This window comes from Crocuta crocuta, unplaced genomic scaffold, assembly GCF_008692635.1.
Source record: "Crocuta crocuta isolate KB4526 unplaced genomic scaffold, BGI_CrCroc_1.0 scaffold564, whole genome shotgun sequence".
In the NCBI taxonomy this organism is placed as follows: domain Eukaryota; kingdom Metazoa; phylum Chordata; class Mammalia; order Carnivora; family Hyaenidae; genus Crocuta; species Crocuta crocuta.
Window position 1 is genome coordinate 2203297 of NW_027533010.1, and position 21306 is coordinate 2224602.

A 21306-nucleotide genomic window follows, 5' to 3' on the forward strand; every position below is an offset into this window, starting at 1 on the left:
CTGCTTTAATTTCTTAAGAAATGAAAGTGAAGACCCTGGGCTGAGCCCATCAAACAAAGTTGCCCTTCCTCACTGTGCAGTATGCCTGAATGGCATACCTCCCTTTCCACTGAAGCACACTCTTCTACAGACCCTGCCCCCCTCACTTGTGGGTACCTAACAGGAATCCATTTCTTACTATGCTGAGGCTTTGAAGCAGTGGCTTTGAAGCAGTAACTGTAACCTCCACAAGAAACAACAAATTGCCCCTTTATAACCAGACCTCTATAGAAGTCTCCACAGGAAATCAGTTGTCACCTTTAAAAATTTCCATTACCACGGGGCATCTGGGTGGCTCAGGTCATGACCTCACCATTTGTGGGTTCGAGCCGCAAGTAGGACTGTGTACTGACAGCGCAGAGCCTGGAGCCTACTTCAGATTCTGTGTATCCATCTCTCTGCACCTTCCCCACTCATGCTCTTTCAAAAATAAATAAAAAATATTAAAATAAAATCCCATTACCCATGTAGTAATGGAATCGTAGCAAAGAGAAACAATACTACAGGCGGCATGTTTTACACACTTGTACCAAACTCTACCCCTCTTTGTCTATTAGCTTTCATTTATCTTCTAGATCATGGAAAGGCTAATAACACAATTAACTTTAAACAAATTTTTATTACACAAAGGTTGTCACATAATTGGATATTTCTCTACTTTGTACACAATTATTCTTACTCTCCACAGAAAGGCTGCTTCTTAACTTTTCATCTGGTAATGGCAAGCACTAAAATCCTGATTTTAACAGAACAGTAGTAAAAATGCCTCAGTGATTTAAGTTGAAAGCAGTACATTGGTACATGGCTCTTGCATTCAGTTATCAGGAATGTACAAATGTCTTTTTATTCAAAAATACAAAATAAATTATCTGTAGGCATGGACAATGACAGCAGTAAACCATTATATGTTGTCAACTGAAACCAGTAACTGATGGTTATAGTGATTTCCTTAAAACATCAGCCAGCCTTTTCTTCAGTCATTTCCTTCAACTGACTTCTCAAGTTATTGTTGAGGTGCACTGCCTTGAGCTTCCTCTCACAGTTCATTAATAATGGTAAAGCACTATTCTAGGAATTAGAACATGCCACCTCCCATACCACCTCCCATTCCGCCCATTCCACCCATTCCAGGGTCCTTCTCTTCCTTAGGAATTTCGGTAACTACAACTTCTGCTGTAGTTAACAGAGAGGCCACTCCAGCAGCATCCAATAAAGCAGTTCTTACAACCTAAGAAAAAGATTTGATAAAATATTACTTTTCTCTTAAAAATGATCAAGACTTAACAGAGGATTCTTGAAAGCATTTTTAGAAAATGGTCAACCATTTACCTTAGTTGGATCAATGATACCCTTTTCTACCATATTCACAAAGTCTCCAAGCATAGCATCATAACCAACTTCCGAGGAACTCTGCATAATTTTCTCAACTATCAATGATCCTTCAACACCTGCATTCTTAGCAATGGTCATTGCAGGAATTTTGAGTGTTCTCTTAATGATCTCTATACCTAAAGAAAACAAATTTTTAGCAAATTTGGTTTCATTATTTCTTTTGTAAAAATTAAAACACAATTCTATTTGTGAGAATGATACAGGAAAACCCCAAGTGGGAAATTCCACAGGTCAAATAATTCCTCCCAGAAAAATGGGACTCCATCTTTCATCTATCCTCTGATTACCAGTGCTATTTAACAGGCAGCAACAATATTATAGCTGACTAAAATCGAGCTGCAAATAAACTCATTTCTAGGGCAGTTTTTACCAATTTTTTGATCTTCATTAGCTGGAGTTATTGAATCCAAGGCTGGAATGCACCGAAGCAGGGCACAACCCCCTCCCAGAACAATGCCTTCTTCAACAGCAGCTCGGGTGGCATTAAGGGCATCTGTAACTCTGTCTTTCTTTTCATTCACTTCAACATCACTTGTGCCACCAACCTAAAAATTAAAAGAATTCCAGTTAGTATGGGCTTCTTCCCATTCAAAATGCTGCTGGCAAGAATCATTCAAAAGCACTGGGTTTAAGTTTATTTTTGAGAGAGAGATGAAGGGTGAGTGGGGGAGGGGCAGAGTAAGACAGGGAGAGAGAGAATCCCAAGCAGGCTCTGCACTGTCAGCATGGAACACAATGTGGGGCTTGAACTCACACACCGTGAAAGCATGACCTGAGCTGCAACCAAGAGTCAGACACTTACCTGTCTGAGCCACCTAGTGCCCTGCACTGGGTTTACTTAAAAAATAAACACCAAAATAAGACCATGTAAAAAAGCTGCCTATTTGTTAAATGACTGCATGACTAAATAGCTAATAGAGTGAGTACAGGGTCCTATATTAGTCGAACTCCAGACTGATCATTAACAAAACATCTTTTTCCACAGCAACTCCCCCAGTTCAAGTTTGGTTTTTGAAAAGAATATTCCAACAAAGAAATTTTGTATAACATTTATCTCCATGACGAACTTATTTCCCAAAAAAACATTCTAGTAACATTGCCCTACTGGGGAATACCAGTAGGTATTCCATTCTTGGGCTCAGAACTCAAGAAGCTCATTTACAACAATGAATCTTACCTTCAGCACAGCCACTCCATCTGAGAGTTTTGCCAGACGTTCATTCAGCTTTTCCTTTTCATATTCACTAGTTGTGATATCTAACTGCTCAATGATTTCTTGGATACGTTTTTCAATTTGAGCCTTGTCACCTTTTCCTTTTAAGAGCATTGCATCATCTTTGGTCACAATGACTTCTCCAACTTTTCCTAAGTCATGAGGCTGAACATCTTCAAGATTTAGAGTCAACCCTTCTTCTCCGAACACCTACAAAAACATTTAAAATTGAACCACTTGCAGCTTAGGTTTTCATTATACCAAGTTTATCAATATACATCACATGGGTGTTTTGATGAGAAAAACATCTTATAATACTGTATTTCTTTGAAAGTTGAGATTTTAAGATTATGGCTAATCCAGAGAAGACTTGATCAAGTTTTTCCACTGTATATCCAACTTCTTACTTAATTAACATTAGCTTTATTTGAAAAGAACTCATCCAAGGTCATAGTTTTGGTGAAATTGGGACTAGATATTAGGCCTAAACTCTTAAGTCCTATGTCGTTTCTACAATAGTCCTTTTTTTTAATTAAAAAAATTTTTTTTTGTTTATTTTTGTGAGACAGAGAAAGCATGCAAGCGAGGGAGAGGCAGAGAGCGGAAAGGGAGATATAGAATCTGAAGCAGGCTCCAGCCTCTGAGCTGTCAAGACAGAACCCAACGTGTAGCTCAAACTCACAAATTGTGAGATCGTGACCTGAGCCAAAGTCGGATGCTTAAAACCGACTGAGCCACCCAGCCAATATTCTTAAATACAAATTAGTCAAATAATCCTATTCTTGGGCTAGACTCATGGCAAGTTAGAGAAGGAACCTTAGCACTATTTAATCCAACCTACACCTCCCAAACACCCAAAAGAAACACAGATTAAGTGGACAGTTCCGATGACCATGAAAAATGTAAAATTTACCTATAAACTTTAGACCTAAAAGTATAAAACATTCAGTAAACCAACATCACATTTATTTTACTTACTGCACCACCAGTAGCAATGGCCATATCTTTAAGCTGGTTCTTTCTATTGTCACCAAAACCTGGAGCTTTGACGGCTACAACCTGAAGACCAACTTTTAGCCTGTTAAGAACAGTTATTAATAAAAATCAGATTTAAATTGAATAAAAAGTTCTTAAGTTCTAAGTACTATGATTACTTAGGAAACGTACTTTTTATTTTTGAGAACACTCAAGCAGGGGAGGGGCAGAGATTATGAAGCCGGCTCCAGGCTCCCAGATGTCAGCGCAAAGCATGAAACAGGGCTCAAACCCACAAACCATGAGATGCTGACCTAAGCCAAACTCGGAACAATAGATGGAGCCACGCAGGCATCCCTGGGAACCACACTTTTTAGAATTTTTTGCTTTCCTACAACTTTTGGTCAAATTAAGGCAGGAAAGGGCAACTTTCCATTCATCTGTATTGATCCAATTACCTTCTTAATAAACTGCTGACCTTACTTTCCAGTTAAACTGGACTCAGGAAAAATATTACTGTAAGCAAAAAACCTTTAGGTTTAATATAGTGATAACTACTTTATAAATTGAAAAAGTCAGAATAGTTAAACTTTAAAAATTTTATTTTTTTAAGGTTTTATTTCTGAGAGAGAGAGAGACAGCGTGAGCAGGGGAGGGTCAGAGAGAGAGGGAGACACAGAATCTGAAGCAGGCTCCAGGCTCTGAGCTAGCTGTCAGTACAGAGCCCGAGGTGGGGCTCAAACCAATAGACCGTGAGATCATGACCTGAGCCGAAGTTAGACGCTTAACCGGCTGAGCCACCCAGGTGCCCCTAAATTTAAAATGTTTAGTTAAATATTAAATCTGGGGATCTAATGAGCATTTATTCCTACCCTATAGATTCCTAATTTAGGAGATCAAGTTACTACTAACGTGACATTTGAGCAAGCAGTGTTCTTAATCCAATTCCTTCATAAATGTAGGTCTTACTGATAATAGCACTAAGCTCACCTGCAATTTTACCAGATAATGAATACCTGGAATATATAATCAAAGAAATGTCCACTTGAGACCATATTATGAAACAGAAAGAGTAGATGAGTATTAAAACAAAGCTGGTCTATTTTATTAAAGACCCAAATAAAAATCAAAGGGGTAATCTCTGATAATATACCAAGAAAATCAATTTTACAAGCTATCAGTAAAATGGCTCAGTGAAACTCTGTAGGTCTATTATTCTTTTATTATGGTTTCAAATCCCAGTCTCATAAGACTTTTCATAACCCAAAAAGCAAATCCAAGCTAACAAACATTCCAGGATAAGTAAACTCACTCAGAGCTTTTGGGTCAAGCTACATAACTATTCTAGATACCTGCTGTTTCATTTGTGCATTTCGATTACAATAATATTGGAAGAATTACTTCTAATATACCTCAATTCTAGGATTAAGAATATATATTTTAATGATGTCCTAAGGAACGCCTGGTTAGCTCAGTTGGAAGAGCATGTGACTCTTGGTCTCAGGGGTTGTGAGTTCAAACCCCACGGTGGCTCTAGAGACTATTATTTTTTAAATGCGCAAAGATTCTGTTTATAGCATTAAATACCTGCCTTGAAATCAAAAGTAATACATTATAGATTTAAAAAACTTATCTTAATCTCAACTGAGATTGAGTGCCGATTTCTCTATTTAGACTATTAATTTTTTTAACAGATTATGTAAAATACTAATGGCTAAATACATTTTGATCTAAGGTTTAAAAAATAGTTTACTTATTTCTCATTCAAAATTATAATTGTGAAAACATTTTTTCAGGAAAAAAAACAATCATTTCTTCAAAACAACTGTGAATATTCGTAATAGACACCATACAAAATTAGGCTGATGAGAAAATTGCACAAAATACTATGGACTTCCATATAGAACCCATTCAAAAACAAAGAATCATTATAACTGGACCAAGAGTTCATGAAACACACCCATACTACACATAACCCTAAATACAAACACAAGTGGTTCCATGTGGGGGTACATAATGGAGATTTCAAGCATCAATACGAAAAATTGCTTTTCATCTGGAAACGTAAACCAAATACTACTGCCTATTACCTATTCAAAACAAGTGTACTCAGAGCTTCTCCATCAACATCTTCAGCAATTATGACCAAGGGCTTCCGGTGAGCATTGGCAATTTCAAGAGCAGGTACAATGGACTGGACACTAGAAATTTTCTTTTCACTCAACAGAACATAGGCATCTTGGAATTCACATTTCTGCCCTGCAAAAACAAAGAACATTTTAAATCAACATCAAAACGTTAACAATATTTTGAAATAACTACAATTTTCTTTAAATGAAAAAGCTATAAACCAGTTTCAGTACATTTCAAGTAACTACTGAGTTCATGTTTTTCTGCTTTCATTTCTCATTTACAGTAACTTTTGGAATACAAAAATTTATTTTCTTAGAATTATGGCCTAATGTTTACAGTTTGACACATGGCAAGCTCTATTTTTTTTTTTAAGTTTCATTTACTGACTTTCTCTTACCTTTTGATGTATTAATAAAGTATGGAGAAATATAACCTCGATCAAACTTCATGCCTTCAATAATTTCTAATTCATCATTTAGTGTTTTTCCATCCTATAACAAACAATTGTATGAATTTCATTAAAGAATCACAAAAATTTTAATTATAGACTACATTAGGTGAACCCACTGATCATAAAGGATCCAGGGAGAAGTATGCAAATGCCCCAGGACATCCAACTCCAATTCTACAAAAACTTCAAAAATGCATATTTGAATTTTTATATTTAAAAGACAGTATCATTTACGTTAGAATGGATTCATTCCTGACAGCAAAGGCTAAAAATTCATACAAGTAAATACTCTATATATAAGTGCTGCCATCACACAAAAAAGAAGTCAAATACATGAAACACACACAGTTTAAATTTTTATATTTCAAAAACTGTTTTGATCACCAGACAACTCCATACCAAACTATCATTAAAAAAACACTTGCCTTTACTGTGATGACACCCTTTCTTCCAACCTTTTTCATTGCATCAGAAATGATGTTGCCAATTTCTTTGTCTCCATTTGCAGAAATGGTAGCAACCTAAAACAAGCAAGTTACTCTTCCAAATTAAAAACTTAAGGCTAGTGTCCTCATTCAACTTCCCTTCCTTGTCCTAGTAACTTCCAAATTGATACATTCACTGATGGGGGGCAGTATGGACAAGGAGGTAAGTGTAATAGTGTTAAGTGTTGGTTCTGTTTTCAATTTATCATTTGGCTACATTGTTTTTAAAAGATGAGATAANATCATGACCTGAGCCGAAGTCGGACACTTAACCGACTGAGCCACCCAGGCGCCCCTGCTTTAATTTCTTAAGAAATGAAAGTGAAGACCCTGGGCTGAGCCCATCAAACAAAGTTGCCCTTCCTCACTGTGCAGTATGCCTGAATGGCATACCTCCCTTTCCACTGAAGCACACTCTTCTACAGACCCTGCCCCCCTCACTTGTGGGTACCTAACAGGAATCCATTTCTTACTATGCTGAGGCTTTGAAGCAGTGGCTTTGAAGCAGTAACTGTAACCTCCACAAGAAACAACAAATTGCCCCTTTATAACCAGACCTCTATAGAAGTCTCCACAGGAAATCAGTTGTCACCTTTAAAAATTTCCATTACCACGGGGCATCTGGGTGGCTCAGGTCATGACCTCACCATTTGTGGGTTCGAGCCGCAAGTAGGACTGTGTACTGACAGCGCAGAGCCTGGAGCCTACTTCAGATTCTGTGTATCCATCTCTCTGCACCTTCCCCACTCATGCTCTTTCAAAAATAAATAAAAAATATTAAAATAAAATCCCATTACCCATGTAGTAATGGAATCGTAGCAAAGAGAAACAATACTACAGGCGGCATGTTTTACACACTTGTACCAAACTCTACCCCTCTTTGTCTGTTAGCTTTCATTTATCTTCTAGATCATGGAAAGGCTAATAACACAATTAACTTTAAACAAATTTTTATTACACAAAGGTTGTCACATAATTGGATATTTCTCTACTTTGTACACAATTATTCTTACTCTCCACAGAAAGGCTGCTTCTTAACTTTTCATCTGGTAATGGCAAGCACTAAAATCCTGATTTTAACAGAACAGTAGTAAAAATGCCTCAGTGATTTAAGTTGAAAGCAGTACATTGGTACATGGCTCTTGCATTCAGTTATCAGGAATGTACAAATGTCTTTTTATTCAAAAATACAAAATAAATTATCTGTAGGCATGGACAATGACAGCAGTAAACCATTATATGTTGTCAACTGAAACCAGTAACTGATGGTTATAGTGATTTCCTTAAAACATCAGCCAGCCTTTTCTTCAGTCATTTCCTTCAACTGACTTCTCACGTTATTTTTGAGGTGCACTGCCTTGAGCTTCCTCTCACAGTTCATTAATAATGGTAAAGCACTATTCTAGGAATTAGAACATGCCACCTCCCATACCACCTCCCATTCCGCCCATTCCACCCATTCCAGGGTCCTTCTCTTCCTTAGGAATTTCGGTAACTACAACTTCTGCTGTAGTTAACAGAGAGGCCACTCCAGCAGCATCCAATAAAGCAGTTCTTACAACCTAAGAAAAAGATTTGATAAAATATTACTTTTCTCTTAAAAATGATCAAGACTTAACAGAGGATTCTTGAAAGCATTTTTAGAAAATGGTCAACCATTTACCTTAGTTGGATCAATGATACCCTTTTCTACCATATTCACAAAGTCTCCAAGCATAGCATCATAACCAACTTCCGAGGAACTCTGCATAATTTTCTCAACTATCAATGATCCTTCAACACCTGCATTCTTAGCAATGGTCATTGCAGGAATTTTGAGTGTTCTCTTAATGATCTCTATACCTAAAGAAAACAAATTTTTAGCAAATTTGGTTTCATTATTTCTTTTGTAAAAATTAAAACACAATTCTATTTGTGAGAATGATACAGGAAAACCCCAAGTGGGAAATTCCACAGGTCAAATAATTCCTCCCAGAAAAATGGGACTCCATCTTTCATCTATCCTCTGATTACCAGTGCTATTTAACAGGCAGCAACAATATTATAGCTGACTAAAATCGAGCTGCAAATAAACTCATTTCTAGGGCAGTTTTTACCAATTTTTTGATCTTCATTAGCTGGAGTTATTGAATCCAAGGCTGGAATGCACCGAAGCAGGGCACAACCCCCTCCCAGAACAATGCCTTCTTCAACAGCAGCTCGGGTGGCATTAAGGGCATCTGTAACTCTGTCTTTCTTTTCATTCACTTCAACATCACTTGTGCCACCAACCTAAAAATTAAAAGAATTCCAGTTAGTATGGGCTTCTTCCCATTCAAAATGCTGCTGGCAAGAATCATTCAAAAGCACTGGGTTTAAGTTTATTTTTGAGAGAGAGATGAAGGGTGAGTGGGGGAGGGGCAGAGTAAGACAGGGAGAGAGAGAATCCCAAGCAGGCTCTGCACTGTCAGCATGGAACACAATGTGGGGCTTGAACTCACACACCGTGAAAGCATGACCTGAGCTGCAACCAAGAGTCAGACACTTACCTGTCTGAGCCACCTAGTGCCCTGCACTGGGTTTACTTAAAAAATAAACACCAAAATAAGACCATGTAAAAAAGCTGCCTATTTGTTAAATGACTGCATGACTAAATAGCTAATAGAGTGAGTACAGGGTCCTATATTAGTCGAACTCCAGACTGATCATTAACAAAACATCTTTTTCCACAGCAACTCCCCCAGTTCAAGTTTGGTTTTTGAAAAGAATATTCCAACAAAGAAATTTTGTATAACATTTATCTCCATGACGAACTTATTTCCCAAAAAAACATTCTAGTAACATTGCCCTACTGGGGAATACCAGTAGGTATTCCATTCTTGGGCTCAGAACTCAAGAAGCTCATTTACAACAATGAATCTTACCTTCAGCACAGCCACTCCATCTGAGAGTTTTGCCAGACGTTCATTCAGCTTTTCCTTTTCATATTCACCAGTTGTGATATCTAACTGCTCAATGATTTCTTGGATACGTTTTTCAATTTGAGCCTTGTCACCTTTTCCTTTTAAGAGCATTGCATCATCTTTAGTCACAATGACTTCTCCAACTTTTCCTAAGTCATGAGGCTGAACATCTTCAAGATTTAGAGTCAACCCTTCTTCTCCGAACACCTACAAAAACATTTAAAATTGAACCACTTGCAGCTTAGGTTTTCATTATACCAAGTTTATCAATATACATCACATGGGTGTTTTGATGAGAAAAACATCTTATAATACTGTATTTCTTTGAAAGTTGAGATTTTAAGATTATGGCTAATCCAGAGAAGACTTGATCAAGTTTTTCCACTGTATATCCAACTTCTTACTTAATTAACATTAGCTTTATTTGAAAAGAACTCATCCAAGGTCATAGTTTTGGTGAAATTGGGACTAGATATTAGGCCTAAACTCTTAAGTCCTATGTCGTTTCTACAATAGTCCTTTTTTTTAATTAAAAAAATTTTTTTTTGTTTATTTTTGTGAGACAGAGAAAGCATGCAAGCGAGGGAGAGGCAGAGAGCGGAAAGGGAGATATAGAATCTGAAGCAGGCTCCAGCCTCTGAGCTGTCAAGACAGAACCCAACGTGTAGCTCAAACTCACAAATTGTGAGATCGTGACCTGAGCCAAAGTCGGATGCTTAAAACCGACTGAGCCACCCAGCCAATATTCTTAAATACAAATTAGTCAAATAATCCTATTCTTGGGCTAGACTCATGGCAAGTTAGAGAAGGAACCTTAGCACTATTTAATCCAACCTACACCTCCCAAACACCCAAAAGAAACACAGATTAAGTGGACAGTTCCGATGACCATGAAAAATGTAAAATTTACCTATAAACTTTAGACCTAAAAGTATAAAACATTCAGTAAACCAACATCACATTTATTTTACTTACTGCACCACCAGTAGCAATGGCCATATCTTTAAGCTGGTTCTTTCTATTGTCACCAAAACCTGGAGCTTTGACGGCTACAACCTGAAGACCAACTTTTAGCCTGTTAAGAACAGTTATTAATAAAAATCAGATTTAAATTGAATAAAAAGTTCTTAAGTTCTAAGTACTATGATTACTTAGGAAACGTACTTTTTATTTTTGAGAACACTCAAGCAGGGGAGGGGCAGAGATTATGAAGCCGGCTCCAGGCTCCCAGATGTCAGCGCAAAGCATGAAACAGGGCTCAAACCCACAAACCATGAGATGCTGACCTAAGCCAAACTCGGAACAATAGATGGAGCCACGCAGGCATCCCTGGGAACCACACTTTTTAGAATTTTTTGCTTTCCTACAACTTTTGGTCAAATTAAGGCAGGAAAGGGCAACTTTCCATTCATCTGTATTGATCCAATTACCTTCTTAATAAACTGCTGACCTTACTTTCCAGTTAAACTGGACTCAGGAAAAATATTACTGTAAGCAAAAAACCTTTAGGTTTAATATAGTGATAACTACTTTATAAATTGAAAAAGTCAGAATAGTTAAACTTTAAAAATTTTATTTTTTTAAGGTTTTATTTCTGAGAGAGAGAGAGACAGCGTGAGCAGGGGAGGGTCAGAGAGAGAGGGAGACACAGAATCTGAAGCAGGCTCCAGGCTCTGAGCTAGCTGTCAGTACAGAGCCCGAGGTGGGGCTCAAACCAATAGACCGTGAGATCATGACCTGAGCCGAAGTTAGACGCTTAACCGGCTGAGCCACCCAGGTGCCCCTAAATTTAAAATGTTTAGTTAAATATTAAATCTGGGGATCTAATGAGCATTTATTCCTACCCTATAGATTCCTAATTTAGGAGATCAAGTTACTACTAACGTGACATTTGAGCAAGCAGTGTTCTTAATCCAATTCCTTCATAAATGTAGGTCTTACTGATAATAGCACTAAGCTCACCTGCAATTTTACCAGATAATGAATACCTGGAATATATAATCAAAGAAATGTCCACTTGAGACCATATTATGAAACAGAAAGAGTAGATGAGTATTAAAACAAAGCTGGTCTATTTTATTAAAGACCCAAATAAAAATCAAAGGGGTAATCTCTGATAATATACCAAGAAAATCAATTTTACAAGCTATCAGTAAAATGGCTCAGTGAAACTCTGTAGGTCTATTATTCTTTTATTATGGTTTCAAATCCCAGTCTCATAAGACTTTTCATAACCCAAAAAGCAAATCCAAGCTAACAAACATTCCAGGATAAGTAAACTCACTCAGAGCTTTTGGGTCAAGCTACATAACTATTCTAGATACCTGCTGTTTCATTTGTGCATTTCGATTACAATAATATTGGAAGAATTACTTCTAATATACCTCAATTCTAGGATTAAGAATATATATTTTAATGATGTCCTAAGGAACGCCTGGTTAGCTCAGTTGGAAGAGCATGTGACTCTTGGTCTCAGGGGTTGTGAGTTCAAACCCCACGGTGGCTCTAGAGACTATTATTTTTTAAATGCGCAAAGATTCTGTTTATAGCATTAAATACCTGCCTTGAAATCAAAAGTAATACATTATAGATTTAAAAAACTTATCTTAATCTCAACTGAGATTGAGTGCCGATTTCTCTATTTAGACTATTAATTTTTTTAACAGATTATGTAAAATACTAATGGCTAAATACATTTTGATCTAAGGTTTAAAAAATAGTTTACTTATTTCTCATTCAAAATTATAATTGTGAAAACATTTTTTCAGGAAAAAAAACAATCATTTCTTCAAAACAACTGTGAATATTCGTAATAGACACCATACAAAATTAGGCTGATGAGAAAATTGCACAAAATACTATGGACTTCCATATAGAACCCATTCAAAAACAAAGAATCATTATAACTGGACCAAGAGTTCATGAAACACACCCATACTACACATAACCCTAAATACAAACACAAGTGGTTCCATGTGGGGGTACATAATGGAGATTTCAAGCATCAATACGAAAAATTGCTTTTCATCTGGAAACGTAAACCAAATACTACTGCCTATTACCTATTCAAAACAAGTGTACTCAGAGCTTCTCCATCAACATCTTCAGCAATTATGACCAAGGGCTTCCGGTGAGCATTGGCAATTTCAAGAGCAGGTACAATGGACTGGACACTAGAAATTTTCTTTTCACTCAACAGAACATAGGCATCTTGGAATTCACATTTCTGCCCTGCAAAAACAAAGAACATTTTAAATCAACATCAAAACGTTAACAATATTTTGAAATAACTACAATTTTCTTTAAATGAAAAAGCTATAAACCAGTTTCAGTACATTTCAAGTAACTACTGAGTTCATGTTTTTCTGCTTTCATTTCTCATTTACAGTAACTTTTGGAATACAAAAATTTATTTTCTTAGAATTATGGCCTAATGTTTACAGTTTGACACATGGCAAGCTCTATTTTTTTTTTTAAGTTTCATTTACTGACTTTCTCTTACCTTTTGATGTATTAATAAAGTATGGAGAAATATAACCTCGATCAAACTTCATGCCTTCAATAATTTCTAATTCATCATTTAGTGTTTTTCCATCCTATAACAAACAATTGTATGAATTTCATTAAAGAATCACAAAAATTTTAATTATAGACTACATTAGGTGAACCCACTGATCATAAAGGATCCAGGGAGAAGTATGCAAATGCCCCAGGACATCCAACTCCAATTCTACAAAAACTTCAAAAATGCATATTTGAATTTTTATATTTAAAAGACAGTATCATTTACGTTAGAATGGATTCATTCCTGACAGCAAAGGCTAAAAATTCATACAAGTAAATACTCTATATATAAGTGCTGCCATCACACAAAAAAGAAGTCAAATACATGAAACACACACAGTTTAAATTTTTATATTTCAAAAACTGTTTTGATCACCAGACAACTCCATACCAAACTATCATTAAAAAAACACTTGCCTTTACTGTGATGACACCCTTTCTTCCAACCTTTTTCATTGCATCAGAAATGATGTTGCCAATTTCTTTGTCTCCATTTGCAGAAATGGTAGCAACCTAAAACAAGCAAGTTACTCTTCCAAATTAAAAACTTAAGGCTAGTGTCCTCATTCAACTTCCCTTCCTTGTCCTAGTAACTTCCAAATTGATACATTCACTGATGGGGGGCAGTATGGACAAGGAGGTAAGTGTAATAGTGTTAAGTGTTGGTTCTGTTTTCAATTTATCATTTGGCTACATTGTTTTTAAAAGATGAGATAATCACACAACTACTCCTAAGAAAAAAAAAAGACTTCCCACTCCTCCCTGGAAAAAAAAAAAAAAAGTGGTAATATTTTAACATGACAAAAATGATGTATCTTTTGACAAATGACTGAAGAACATTTCCATACAAACAAAATGAGGTTTACTCAGAGCCATGTAGAACTAAAGTGACAGCCACTAAGACTCCAGTTATGGTCACTACATTATTTTCAAATGAAAGTAAGTAAGAAAAATGCTTTCAGTGTTAGTGACTGGCATTGTTATTCTAACAATGATGTGTGATTATGGAATAAAATCACATATTGGTCATAAAGATGACAACTCCTTACCTGAGCAATTTCTTCAGGGGTTGTTACAGGTTTAGACTGTTTCTTAAGTTCAGCAATTACAGCATCAACAGCTAACATCACACCTGATTCAAGAATAAAGGCCATTACAATGCTTATTCACTCATGGTTCCTGGTCAAGTAAAAATTCCAGCTCATATTAAATGTTTTAATATGTTAATACAGCATGAACAATACCCCTGTGCCAGTGCTTCTCCTACTCACATGGAGTTGGATGGTGCACAAACAGGAACTCTGATAAACAAAAAACCACAGATCAAAATTATTTGGAAAACTGAACTAAGGAAAAAAATTATGGTGTATGATTTCAAGAATCTCACCATTCAACTCATTCTGTGTAAGCTATTTCCAATCCAAGCATGTTTCCACCAACATCTCGCTAAATTGAAATAAGGTGTTATACGCCCACAGGTTTGTTTTTTGTTGTTGTTTTTTTTTCTGAGAGAAAAGAGTGTGTGCACACATGTGGGTGAGAAGCAGAGATAGAGGGAGAGAGGGAATCCCAAGCAGGCTCTGCAAGGTCAGCAGAGCCCCATGTGGGACTCAATCTCATAAACTGTGAGCTGAAACCAGGAGTCAGATGCTTAACCAACCCTATGTCCCTAGAGGTTTTAATTATCTGAAATTTCCTTATTTAATATGTAATAATAAATAAAACATTTAACAGTCAGCAGCAGCACAGCAGGGATTTATGAGAACCTCATTTTGTTCAACTGGGACTAGTGCTGGCTCTTCCCTTTATTTAGAGAACTGGAACTTCAAGAAATAAATCCAAAGAAAGGCATGTACTAACCCATCATTTTCTTTGGGAAGTAATTTTAATAACCTCAATTAATATTTGTCCATGATTTACATTCAAGCTGCTTTTAATGCAACACATTCATTTGGACCTCAAACACTGAAATAGATGGGATGCTGACAGATCAGTGTACTGGGATGACAATTCTGACAAAATTATTAATGGCACCCCACCTTACTCTCAACTCTCCTCTAATCTGGACAATAACACACCCTATAGGTAAGTAGTAATTACACTTTCAAGATAGAAAGCAAGCAATAATGAACAAAATGAAGACCAATAATGTATTATGTGTTGTTAAGAGGCAACAACAAAAACAAAATCCTGCTTTTTTATGGATACACACACACTAAATTTGACATGCTGGATGAATGACATAGTTTGTTTAGGCCTACTCTGTAAAATATCAAAAGAATGTAATCTCTCCCTGCTCTAATCCCCACGGAAGTTTATTATTCTGAAGGTACAGAGAACATGCCGTATCTTCCACTAAACTGTTCCTTTGTCGGGGGGTTAGGGGGCTCAGGGGCTCTAGACACAGGGAAGGGAAGGACAGCAAAGAATGTCTCAGTCCTATTTCCCTCCTCAACACCTAGCATAGTACCCATCACATAAGCCAGACATCCAATTGCTACTTGCCAAAGAAAAACTCAGTGTGATTTTTTTTTTTTTAAAGACGAAGAAATAAGAATCAACTTTCTGTGGTGACAATGAAGAGACATGCCTACCTCTCCTGATTTCCACTGGATTAGCACCTTTGCTAATCTTCTCAAAGCCTTCCTTGGCGATAGAGCGTGCCAGGACAGTAGCCGTGGTGGTGCCATCTCCAGCCTCTTCATTTGTGTTATTGGCAACGTCTTGAACAAGTTTAGCGCCAATATTTTTATATTTATCTTTTAAGTCAATTGACTTTGCAACAGTCACACCATCTTTTGTTACTTTGGGACTGCCCCAACTCTGTTCAATAATCACTGTTCTTCCCTATAATTGCAGAGAGAAAAAAAGTGACAGAATCACATACTCTAAGTACTATTTAGCTTAAAACAGGAAGTTTTTTTTTTAATAATAGGACAACTACTTGAAAGCCTCAACACAAATTGTCATTTTTTAATCAGATCTGCTGCATAAATCTCAAAGGCAGGTTCATAGTATTCTTAGCTTATAGACAAAATGACCTCTGTTGCCAAGTACATAACTTTGGATGATTTTTGCAGAAGATAAAAATCCTAGAGAACCCTAAGATGTTATCTCATAAAAAAACAAAAACACAAGATAAGCAAATCAATTTGGTAGATAATGAAATGTCAGAATACTCTTCACATAATTTAGTTTTGTCCGTTGCCTGCTATCTTTGAAAATAATGTGAAAACTTATTTTTAAACTTGACTTAAAATTTAGTTACTAAAATTCTAACAGCAAGGTGAGTCCAGTTTACTCTTCCGAGGCTGGTTCAATGTTAAATCTCAAACATGGTGCAAACAGTACTGTCAGCTTCTGAATTTGAATCAAAGCTGCTACTTGTGAGGCATGCAAATGCCATATTTTATATAGCATATATTAATACTTTGATATTGGGACTGTTAATCTGCATCACTACACTTGTGCATCATCTTCAAAGGCCTCAAGCCATTCTTTACTCCTCACCAACCTCTTCAAGTTAAAGACGACTTAACATTTTAAGTGGGCTTTGAAACAGAACCAACAGCAGAAAAACATTAGGTAAAACTAGTACCTATAAAGCACATACTTGAGGTATTACTGGAGCTAAGTTACCACTAATGTCAATGTTTGATACTAACTACTGGGAAAAAACCCAAAACTTAAGTAGACAAGATTAATTCTACCTTCCATTTATGAATCCAACTTGAGCTCTGAGTTACCACTGGATTACATCACACATTACATGAAATAAACTTTCGCAAATTTGAAAGAAAACAACTTAAGTTTTAAGACCGTTACATCAGAGATCAAGCAGTGATACGGAACTCTCATATGTAAACTGGGGTTTCTCAACAATGGAGACTGGAAGCATTTACTGTCTATTTGACATCATTAAAATTTTCCTTAATTCAGAATACTAGAAATTCTAAAACAATAAAAATATTGATACCTTTGGCCCCATTGTAACAGCTACAGCATCGGCTAAAAGGTCTACACCTTGAAGCATTAAGGCTCGGGCATCTGCACCAAATTTTACATCTTTGGCATAGGCCCGAGTGAGATGAGGAGCCAGTGCCCTGGACACTGGCCTAATTTGGCGAAGGACTGCGGGTAATCGAAGCATTTCTGTTGGGGGGAAAACAATCAGGTTATCAGTAAATTTATACTTGCACTACCCGTGGCGCGTTACAGTAGAGCACAAATATGACACCTGTACCCCACAACAAGACAAAAAATATTAGATATAAGCTGTATTGACCCCTGCCAGCCACTACACGCGGCCCACGTTAACAGAAGCTACAAACGCAAGCTTGAAAGGCCGCCCCCACGCCTAACCTATAGAACTACCGCAAGGTTCACCCATGTCCTTCCCCACGGCCACCCACCCCAACCGCTACAAACGAGTTAATCTTCCACCGCTTAAATAGCCTCCAGAGCAAATCCACTCCAAAAGTGCTCCTCAAAAACCAAATCTGCAGGAAAAGGGTAAATTATAATCCAAAATGACCAAAGGATAAATTATATATATTCCAGACGGTGCAAAAATCCGTTTAGTAAGAAGAGTCTTCAGTGTCTACTGAAGGCTACTGTATCAAATCAGCCCGTAGGGCCGCGATGCTAGGGGGGCCACGGCCCGGCCCACTCCGCCCAACCCCACGTGTCTTTCTATTAGGACGCCCTCAGCAAGGTCAAGGGTGGAGATGCCGTACCCCAGCTGCCCACGGCGCCCAAGTCGGTTCCCACGCGGCTGCGACCACCCTCCCGGGCGACAGCGTCGCAACGAGAGCCCACGTGAATATACTCCCCGAATTGCACACAAACTACCGGGCAAGCCCTCCCTCCTGGGCCTTGTCCGAGCCAGCAATCCACGCCGCACGTGATGGACACCGACAGGGACCCGTAAGGCCTGGCCGGGAGGGCCCGGGCCTGCGGCGCCGTAGGGAGGCCCCGGCTCTTTCCCGCCGCCTCAATCAGGCAGGACCGCAGCGGATGGGGACAGACTCGGCTCCCAGGTCCCAGGAGTCCGGGGGAGGCGGCGCGGGGCGGCCGTATACCTGCAGGGCAGCTGCAAAGCGTGCGGGCGATGAGGCAGGCCGTCGGCGGCGAGTGAGGGACAGAGTGCACGGCGCACACGGCAAAGAGCCCGTGTCCCCTCCCTCCGCCGCTTCCCCCCGCCCCGCGGCACCGCGTGCGCGGGAGACTCCCACCCCTTCCCCTCCACCAGGGCCCCGCAATCGGCAGTCGCCGCGCGCCAGCTCCGCCCCTCCCTACCCGCGCAGGGCCAGGCCAGCGGGCTCAGCCCTCCAACCCGGCTTAAGCTAGTTCCGGGGCTGTATTCGGTTCGAGAACTTTCCGGGAAGCACTGCACTCTCTGTAGGTCAAGGTTCAGAGCGCGTCATTTCCGGGAGAGAGGCGAAGAGCTAGTACTTTCACCCCGGCTGGCGGCCTAGAAAAGCCTAGAAAGAGCTCCTCTTTTCTTCCGCCTCCCTGTCTTCACGTCAGTGGCCGGCGCACAGCCCTCGGGACNTGCGGGGAGGAGCGGGGGGCGGGAGCGAGCGCGCCTGCGCGCTGGGCGGCCTTTTCCCACGTTCACGTGGCCCGGGGGTCGGACTGCGGGTCTCCTTGCAGCGGCGGCAGCTCCAGAGCAGAGTAGGAACTGCGGTGGCCAGAGTCATGGTGAGTCTCACGTGGGCTGGAGGACGTAGAGCCCCTTCTGCCTAAAGCACCCGGGTACTTGGATGCTTATTTTTAGGCCTACCAGGAGGGGCGGGGGTCACTCAGGGAGCCGCGCCTGCAGTAACCCTGGAGGGGCGAGGCCCACTGACCCTTTTCTTTGCGAACGGCTCTGCACGCGTGTACCCCGCATACTTGTGGGCCTGGGGGCGGGAATCCGGACGCACGCGCAGCGGCAGACCCACTTCTGCGAGGTCTTTGTGAGTGTGTAGTATTTTGAAAAGCGTGGCCCAAGGGAAAGGGGTTGACTTAAGTTTTGCTGAAATTTTCCGGACCAGTGGAGGTAGGAAAATATTTGACCTTGAACTAAACTAAGGTTACTCTTCTAGTCTGATTGCTGGTCGGAGGAGCAACAACGACCCCTATCACTGAATGGGAAATCAAACTCGGAATGTAGAGCAAAACATTCAAATGGTTTTCTTAAACGAATAATCGGAGTTTTGGCTACGATTTTAATTTTGAAAGCTACACGTGCTTTTTGACGTGTAACGCTTAGAACATAATCACATACTGCTTTTGTTTTTAAGTTTAACACTTTTTTTCTTACAGGCAGGACAAGCGTTTAGAAAGTTTCTTCCCCTCTTTGACCGAGTTTTAGTTGAAAGGAGTGCAGCCGAAACTGTAACCAAAGGAGGCATTATGCTTCCAGAAAAATCTCAAGGAAAAGTTTTGCAAGCGACCGTAGTAGCTGTTGGATCAGGCTCTAAAGGAAAGGTAAATGGGGCTAAAGTGCAACTAGTTTTGGGTAGAGGAGAAAAAAGAACTCTTGGTGGCGATTGAAAGTCTCTGTGTTATCTTCAAGATCATTTCCTAATTCACATGTCTAATATGCTTTTTTGACGAAAATGATTGTAAAATAAATTCGCTTACTTTGTAGGATGGTGAGTTCCAGAGTATTAAAATCAATAGCCATTTGGTAGCTGAGTATGACCAGTGTTTTCTTTAAAATCCAAGTGTTTGATTAAAACAAACAGTTCTTCAAGATGATCTGTGGGTGCTTTGACTAGTTGAGGGGAAATGTAAAGTCTTGTTCTAACCCCTAACACTGTTATTGCCCTAATCTTTTTAGCAATTTTTGGCCTACTTTGAAGAAGAACAGTTTGAATCCTAGCCTTGATAAGCATTCTCCAGTAACTGGTTAGACTGCAGACCTCAAAGTCAGCCAAAATACACAGTAAATGCCCTTGGGGTTAAATACATTAATTGCATTGTTCCAGTTGCGTCTAAGAAAGTTATAGGAATGGGCTAACCCAGAGTCAGGAATAGGAAGGCTTTGAGGAGTGGGCACTATGCTGCCCACTTCACTTTAATGGAAATTGAACCATAAAGAAGTGTATGTTCCAAATTCTGGGAACACCTCTTGAATTTTTGTGTTGGAAGAAGTTAAAGATGACATCTGTATATCTGGTTTAAAACTGATTTATTTCACATAGTCTAGAAGTTAATGTTAATATTTAACAATTAAAAAGTTAGCTTAAGTTAGCTTTCCAGTATAACCCCTTGAACTTTACACTGAAGTCTGGCTTTAGTTTAAGCTCCATATATGCATTATTCCAAAGTGTAATTCTACAGTTTATTTTTGAGTAAGCTACGATTACAGTGTAAGTCATACCACTTGGCCACAACGTCCTTTTTTTAACAGTTGATTTGAATGAGCACATTTGATTAATAAAAGTTAGGTGTAAGTTTTTGGTGATCTAGATATCTTTACCAGTAAATATCCTTATTTTCTTAAGGGTGGAGAAATTCAGCCAGTCAGTGTGAAAGTTGGAGATAAAGTTCTTCTCCCAGAATATGGAGGCACCAAAGTAGTTCTAGATGACAAGGTATGTAAATTTAATATTTTCTATAAGTTAAGTATTTGTTAATAGTTTTCTTAACTAACGGTTTTCTTTATTTGCAGGATTATTTCTTATTCAGAGATGGTGACATTCTCGGAAAGTATGTAGACTGAAAGAAATCATTCTTGAAATGGCATGAAGTGAAGCTGCCCATTCCAGTGAAGTTGTGAAATCTTTCATCATGTAAATAATTTTCATGTCTCTCTTTTATAATAAACTAACGATATCCAAACTAATATATCCAGTGTCTCTAAAATTTAGTTGTAGTGTGCTGGTATAAATATTATCAAATAAAAACGCATAAATGAGTGGTTAATCTTTATTTGGTGATTTAAGATGGTTTTAGGGTTCTCTAGTATGTGCTAGTATTTTTTTTTTCTCAAGTAGCCTGCAGAGAATTCTGGAAAATAGGCTTTCCACTTTTCACATTGAATGTAGCTTTATTACAGGAATTATGCTGATACAGGGGCACCTGGGTGGCTCATTTGGTTAAGCTCAGTTCATCTCATCT

At 38.6% G+C, this 21306-nt stretch overlaps 3 protein-coding genes across 4 annotated transcripts; 1 reads left to right on the forward strand and 2 right to left on the reverse strand.

Moving 5' to 3' along the window:
- Window positions 1-638: 638 nt before the first annotated feature.
- On the reverse strand, window positions 639-6731 carry LOC144216432 (60 kDa heat shock protein, mitochondrial-like). The gene is made up of 8 exons (XM_077745776.1): window positions 6629-6731; window positions 6150-6243; window positions 5710-5878; window positions 3623-3722; window positions 2609-2854; window positions 1802-1976; window positions 1369-1547; window positions 639-1267 (listed from the first exon to the last, which is right to left on the reverse strand). The coding sequence occupies exons 1-8, from the start codon at window positions 6665-6667 to the stop codon at window positions 1115-1117; spliced, it is 1155 nt and encodes a 384-aa protein (XP_077601902.1). The 5' UTR covers window positions 6668-6731; the 3' UTR covers window positions 639-1114.
- Window positions 6732-7621: 890 nt separating this feature from the next.
- On the reverse strand, window positions 7622-18646 carry LOC144216433 (60 kDa heat shock protein, mitochondrial). Of its 2 annotated transcripts, none has more exons than XM_077745779.1 (12): window positions 18493-18646; window positions 17171-17346; window positions 15789-16041; window positions 14244-14326; window positions 13612-13707; window positions 13133-13226; window positions 12693-12861; window positions 10606-10705; window positions 9592-9837; window positions 8785-8959; window positions 8352-8530; window positions 7622-8250 (listed from the first exon to the last, which is right to left on the reverse strand). In XM_077745779.1, exons 2-12 carry the CDS (start codon window positions 17342-17344, stop codon window positions 8098-8100), a joined length of 1722 nt encoding a protein of 573 aa, XP_077601905.1. In that variant the 5' UTR covers window positions 17345-17346; window positions 18493-18646; the 3' UTR covers window positions 7622-8097. The 2 variants fall into 2 exon arrangements, with proteins under 2 accessions (XP_077601905.1, XP_077601904.1); XM_077745778.1 differs by lacking the exon at window positions 18493-18646 and adding an exon at window positions 18276-18385.
- A 106-nt stretch (window positions 18647-18752) lies between these two features.
- HSPE1 (heat shock protein family E (Hsp10) member 1) lies at window positions 18753-21031 on the forward strand. The gene is made up of 4 exons (XM_077745781.1): window positions 18753-18897; window positions 19504-19668; window positions 20691-20780; window positions 20858-21031. Exons 1-4 carry the CDS (start codon window positions 18895-18897, stop codon window positions 20906-20908), a joined length of 309 nt encoding a protein of 102 aa, XP_077601907.1. The 5' UTR covers window positions 18753-18894; the 3' UTR covers window positions 20909-21031.
- The last annotated feature ends 275 nt before the right edge of the window (window positions 21032-21306 follow it).